The following is a 6,757-nucleotide window of genomic DNA, read 5'->3' on the forward strand; positions in this document are numbered from 1 at the left end:
ATTCAAAACTTGAAATAAACGGCGAATAATGTAGCTAAAATCAACATAATATCGTATAAAGGGAGGTACCGTTATAACGTAGCTGTGCGAAGACCTAGACCAGACTAGACAATTTTCTGTCACAGGCTATAGCATCCATTACAAATACGACATCTCAAACAATTTCGGTGGGTATTGTACCTAAACTCGTGAAAATACCGAATATAGAGAGGTACTGATATATGGGGCCTATACGAAGACCTGGACCTGCATAGGCAATTTTCTGTCACAGACTGTAGTTCCCATTACGAACTCTAAATACGTAATTTGAAACAATTCTGGTGAATAATGACACTAAAATCATCAAAATACCAAATTTTGGGAGGTACCGTTATATGGGGGTTATACGAAGACGTGAACCTGCACAGACAATTTTCTGTCATAGGCTGTAGTATCCATTACGAATTTTAAATACCAAATTTGAAACAATTCCGGTGAATAATGTCGCTAAAATCATCAAAATACCGAACATCGGGAGGTACCGTTATATTGGGGCTATACGAAGACGTGGACCTGCACAGATAATTTTCTGTCATAGGCTGTAGTATCCATTTCGAACTTCAAATACCACAGTTGAAATAATTCCGGTGAACAATGTCGCTAAAATCATGAAAATACCGAATATAGAGAGGTACCGTTATATGGGGGCTATATGAAAACATGGACCTATATGGCCCATTTACGAACCTAACTTGGCCCATTTACGAACCTAACTTACTGGAAAAATAAACACGTGTGCAAAATTTTAGCCTTCTATCTCAATTCGTTCGAAAGATAGCGTAAATCGACTTAGAATTTTACGCTGATCATGAATATATATACTTTGTTGGGTCTGACATGAGTATTTCGAGGAGTTACAAACGGAATGACAAAGTTAATATACCCTCCATAGTGTGGTGGAGCGTATAATCAGATGAAAAATACATGGACAGACTGAAGGACATGAATAAATCGATTCGGAATGCGATTCTGTGAAGATCACCAAGAGCAACTATGAATATATCTCACTTCTTTCTGTGTCTTTCAGTGTATGCATGGTGTAGGGTATTAAAATGTCTTGGATTATTACGATCTTAGTACATTATTTTTAACTGAAGTGTTTTTGTTTTGACTTTTTATATTAGAATATTTGACGAAAATCTTATGCAACTCCCATCGAATTAAGTTGAAATTAACATTTCCTTTCATTTTATTATTACATTTTTAACTTTTCATTCATGTTTTTTAAAATTTCCTGATAAATTTTATTAAATTAGGTCTCCAAAGTTGCGAAATCGTACTCTACTTGTTTACGTTTTTTCGGTCCCCTTCATTTTTTATCGTTTACCAACACTGAAAAAGTTCCCTTCGAAAACAGCTGGAGCTTCCAAAATATTTGTTGTTATTTTGCATTTACTTGACAGTTAAACAAAAGATAAACAAAAAGACTCACTGTTATTTTTGTTGTCATTACTACTGGTGCTTGGCATACAAACGAGAGCGCGTCGTTTTCAGAGCGAGAGAGAAAATAAAAAAACAACGTCACGGTACAAGAGCCAACGTTTGGCCAACAGTCACATTCGGTCATATTTACAAGCAAAACATAAACAACCACCAGCTCCAGTGCAAATATTTTTCATGAATTTCAAAATTAAAAAAAGTTTTTTTTTTATTAAAATCTCTTCAAATTAAACGGAAGCTACCTCTAACACGTCTTTTCAATAAATTCTAAAAAAGTAAATAAAAACGTAATAAACTAATTGAGAACATAGGGTACCTATTGTGGTGCATTTAAAAACGAAGAGCAAACGGCAGACGACAAAAACAAAAACCATTATTAACTTGTGCCCAAATAGAGAATAGACCAACAAACAAACCAAAACATAGTGTCGTTAGCATTGTTTTTGATACCGCATACCACATACATACTGTAATAACCCGTATTTTGAAAATTGAAACTCGGCTCGGTTGGGTTTTACAAACAATTAATAAACTTAAACTTTATTGGAATTCTGCGCTTTTTTTAAGTAATAAGAATAAGAGATTACAATATCAAAACTGATTAAATTCAATCGGATTTACTAATGTTATCGATAACAGAATCAGTGTTGCCACATCCCTTCCACCTTTTTCAGTCTTAGCTTCAATGGTCCTTGGTCACGAGGGACATCAGTTCCGCTGGAGGTATGTGTTGACAGAGACGGCAATGATGGTTGATTTTTGGTGGTCGATGCACTGGAACACGTAGCAGGCTGGGCTGGTTCTGCAATGTCAGGAAGTGGTTCCGTGTTGATTGGAGATTGTTCAGAATGTGGATTTTGTTGATCCGGAAAATATTGAGGGAATTGAGCTTCCGGAATCTTTTTCACCATACTTATATTTCTTACAAAGGTTCGTCCACCTCCGACGACTTTTACCTCACTGCCATTTCTTTCAACCACTTCGTACACAGTTTTATCAAAATTTGGAGTGAGCTTATTGGGAAAAATTACGTTTTTCAACAATACTTTGTCCCCTACTTGGATGAAAGATTCCTTTGCATTTCTTACAGTGTCCGCCTTTTCTTTCCCTTTTTGTTTTGAGATCAAATCATTATCTTTAGCAGCCGAATCAATCACTTCCTCAGATAGATCCTCAATACCAGGTATTTTATCACGAATGCGCCTGTTAAACATTAATTCACTGGGGGCTGTGCCCGTAGTTCCATGTGGCGTAACATTATACATTAAAAGGAATTTTTGGATTTCCTCTTTATAATCGTGTTTGTTTGCAGCAGCTATTTTCAATCGTTTTACCAAGGACCTGTTCATATTTTCCACTTCACCATTTGCCTGTGGCCAATAAGGAGGAGTTCTGATAAGAGATATGTTATTTTCTGAACAGAAGGATTTGAATTCGTCGCTGACATATTGTCTCCCGTTGTCGGTTCTAATGGATTTCGGTATTCCAAGTTTTGAGAATATTTCCTTCATTGATTTAATTATAGCGTCTGAGGTTATACGCTTTAAGAATACGACTTCCTGATACCGAGAGTAGTAATCAATTAAAACTAGAACATGTTCGCCATTAGGCAGCGGCCCGAGAAGATCCGTGGCCAAACATTGCCAGGGGCCATTTGGAAATGGATGTCTCTGCATTGGTGTTGGATTATTAGGTTGTGAAACAAGAAGACAATCATGACAAGCTTTCACAAAGTTTTCTGCTTCCCTGTCTATTAGCGGCCACCAGACTTTCGAGCGGAGACGACGTTTCATTGCGGACTGACCCGGGTGGCCTTCATGAGCCAGATCTAACACTCTTGGTCGTAACGCTTTTGGTATTACTATGCGACTTCCCCGTAACAAGATTGGGCCAATAGCTGACAATTCAAAACGGAAGACATAATAGGGATTTGATGATTTAGACTCCCACGTTTCATTCCCCATACTCGAAATAGCCTCTTGGATGTCGATGTCTTTGGCGCTTTCTTTGCTTATTGTGGAAATATTAAGAGCGGATGGAATTGTGTTCTCTAATACGTGGAAAATTGAATCTTCGCAAGCTGCATCGAAGGAGTGGTCTTCTGAAAGTTTACACAATCGGGATATGGAGTCTGCAATATTTTCTTTTCCTGCACGATATATGACTTTGAACTTAAAAGCCTGTAGACGAAGTAGCCATCTCTCAATTCTAGCAGGAGGTTTCGAAGTCGGCTTGAAAATACTTTCCAAAGGTTTGTGGTCGGTTACAAGTTCAAACTCCAATCCAGCTAGGTAGTAATAGAACCTTTCTACAGACCAAACTAAAGCCAAACTCTCTTTTTCGGTTTGAGAATATCTCTTCTCAGTGGAAGATAAGCTTTTACTAGCAAAAGAGATAATTCGTGGTTCGTCCTCATCATCAAACTGCAACAGTACAGCTCCTAAAGCCACCGGGCTTGCATCTGCTATTACCCGCGTTCTTAATTTTGGGTCAAAGTATGAAAGATTTGGTATTTCGGATAACATCTTTTTCAATTTGCAAAAAGCTTCTTCTTGTCTATGGCTCCAGGCGAATTTTGCATTCTTTGTAAGAAGTATCCTTAATGGATCAGTTATGTCTGCTAAATCTGGTAAGAATTTTCCAATGTATGTTACCAAGCCCAAGAAACTGCGTACTTCCTCTTTCGACTCTGGGGCTCGAAAGTCTTGAATAACTTTAACTTTCTCGGGATCCGCAGTGAATCCCTCTGCTGAAAGTACGTGTCCCAGGAACATTAACTTTTTAGTCTTCCATACACATTTTTCCTGGTTCAAGGTAACATTATTTTTCTTTAAAATTTCAAGGACAGACTTCAAAGTTGTATCATGATCTTCGTCGCAGTTACCAAACACGATAATGTCATCAATATAATTTAGAGCATTTGGGCATGTCGAAAGCATCCCTTCCATAATTTTTTGGAAAATTTCAGGAGCTGAGTTTACCCCAAACATCAATCGTTTGTATCTGTACAAACCTTTATGCGTTACAAAGGTTGTGATTTCACGACTTGATTCATCCAACTCTACTTGATGGTATGCGGATGTTAAATCCAATCTCGAGAAGATTTTAGCGGATTTTAGTCTACTCATAAATGATTCGAATGTAGGCAATGGGTAATTTTCACGAAGAATCGCCCGATTGGCGCATCTCATGTCGACACAAAGTCGAATGTCATCATTTCCTTTAAATGCTATTACTATCGGGGAAATCCATTTACTGGGACCAATGACTGGTTCTATAATATCAAGTCGTAGAGCCTCGTCAATTTTATTGGCAACTTTTTCCTCCAGCGCCACCGGAACACGACGTACTGGCTGCTGAACAGGCTTTACTGTATGGTCTATAGATAACGACACTTTAATACCGTGTATCTTTGGAAAAGGTTGTTTCTTCTCCTCAATGTGATTAACATCTAATCCTAGCTTCAGAACTTTTAATTGTAGAGAAGCTTCTCTCCCCAAGAGAGATTGGTTTCCGTTTTTGATTACATAGAAAGAAGATATTATTTCATTTCTATTACCCACACATATAGGAGCATCAAACACCACAATAACTTCCAATGGATGGTTGGCAGCATATGCTTTGAATTTGTTTGTAGAGTGAGTTTGTATATTCCAAATTGCGGCATCTGAACGTTTCAAAATGTTCCAATCATTCTCGCTGATGAGATTGAATTTACAACCAGAGTCTATGACCATCATAATGTTCTTCCCACCAATTGTGCAGCAAATGTTCTCTTCGTTGTGGTCATTACCCACAACTTTAAAACATCCAAATTCGCGATTCTCGGAAACCGTGCCGTCTTCTTCTATACATCTTACATTTGAACTAGTACGGCTCCTTTTGTAAGGCTCGTTGTAGTTGTTATCAAATCTTCGTTTCTTTGTTTTGCATTTTATAGCAAAATGACCCAACAACGAGCATTTATTACATTTAGCCTTCTTAGCTGGGCACTCAAGAGAATTTGATTGATGTCCTTTTCTTCCACACCGGCCGCACTCAATTGATGTATTTAATTGTATATTCCCTTTTGTGTTGATCTTGTTTACTGCATCCACTTCAACATTGCACAGCAAGCTACGACAGTTTTTGTTTATTTGCTCGTACACTTGGCAAGATTCTATTACTTCCGAGAGATTGTGTTCTTTCTCCAGCAACCTTTTTTTTAAGTCTATTGGGGCCCATGAATCGATTAACTTATCCTTTATGGAAATCTCTTCAATTTCTTTTTTGGTGCTCCCAAACGAACATTTTACCACCTGTTGTCGCAACCGCATCAAAAACTTGTTAAAATTTTCTCCCTCTATTGGTGTTAGGTTGCGGAACAAATGACGCTCAAACGTCGAATTGCGTTTCGGGGAGAAATATTCATTTAGCTTCTCAACCAACACGTCGTATGTTTTGATCTCTCCTTTTTCATCTCTTTCCACTAAAGCTCCAGGAATATTAAAAACTACTTCTTGTAACTGAGGTCCCCCCAAGTGCAGAAGCTTATTTCTCTTTTTGCCATCATCAGTAATATCTTCTGCAGCAAGGTACAGAGTGAATGATCTTAACCATTTTTCCCACTCGTTGCGTAGCAGCGACTTGTCTATTGAATCACACAGGAATGGTTTCAAAACCTCTGACATTTCATCTACAATAAAACTGAAACAACAATCAAAAAAAAAAAATTTTATTTGCAACATATGTCTACATCATATTATGTCAGTCCACACCTTCCCATTATGCCGAATTAAATCGGTATCAATCATATATTATGCATTAGTTTTTATGAATTACCTTGTTGGCACCTTAACAAATAATCGGCAATTTAATGCTCATTCACGTCTAGTGAATGTCAGTCGCAATTTAATGCAATTTATTTTCTGCCAATATCGCAACTAATGCCCATTCACTAATTCAACAACTTTTAGTGAAAAACTGTAGCAATTCAATGCCAACTTTGTTTTCTTGCTCCTTTTTGCAATTTATTTCTTCACTCTTGCAATTTAATGCACTTTATGACGTATTTTCAAAATGTATTCTTTTTTCCTTTCTAATGTTTGTAAAATACTTATTCACAATATCATCCCATCTTCGTCGCCAATGTAATAACCCGTATTTTGAAAATTGAAACTCGGCTCGGTTGGGTTTTACAAACAATTAATAAACTTAAACTTTATTGGAATTCTGCGCTTTTTTTAAGTAATAAGAATAAGAGATTACAATATCAAAACTGATTAAATTCAATCGGATT

General features: G+C 37.2%; 1 protein-coding gene across 1 annotated transcript; it reads right to left on the reverse strand.

Moving 5' to 3' along the window:
• Window positions 1-1,986: 1,986 nt before the first annotated feature.
• Window positions 1,987-6,753, reverse strand: LOC105262249 (uncharacterized protein K02A2.6-like). The gene is made up of 2 exons (XM_011296777.3): window positions 6,301-6,753; window positions 1,987-6,165 (listed from the first exon to the last, which is right to left on the reverse strand). The coding sequence occupies exon 2, from the start codon at window positions 6,147-6,149 to the stop codon at window positions 2,121-2,123; it is 4,029 nt and encodes a 1,342-aa protein (XP_011295079.2). The 5' UTR covers window positions 6,150-6,165; window positions 6,301-6,753; the 3' UTR covers window positions 1,987-2,120.
• Window positions 6,754-6,757: the final 4 nt, after the last annotated feature.

This window comes from Musca domestica, unplaced genomic scaffold, assembly GCF_030504385.1.
Source record: "Musca domestica strain aabys unplaced genomic scaffold, Musca_domestica.polishedcontigs.V.1.1 1, whole genome shotgun sequence".
In the NCBI taxonomy this organism is placed as follows: domain Eukaryota; kingdom Metazoa; phylum Arthropoda; class Insecta; order Diptera; family Muscidae; genus Musca; species Musca domestica.

Excerpts from the sequence above, each read along its gene's own strand:
- LOC105262249 (XM_011296777.3), bottom strand. The coding sequence starts at position 6,149 with ATGTCAGAGGTTTTGAAACCATTCCTGTGTGATTCAATAGACAAGTCG.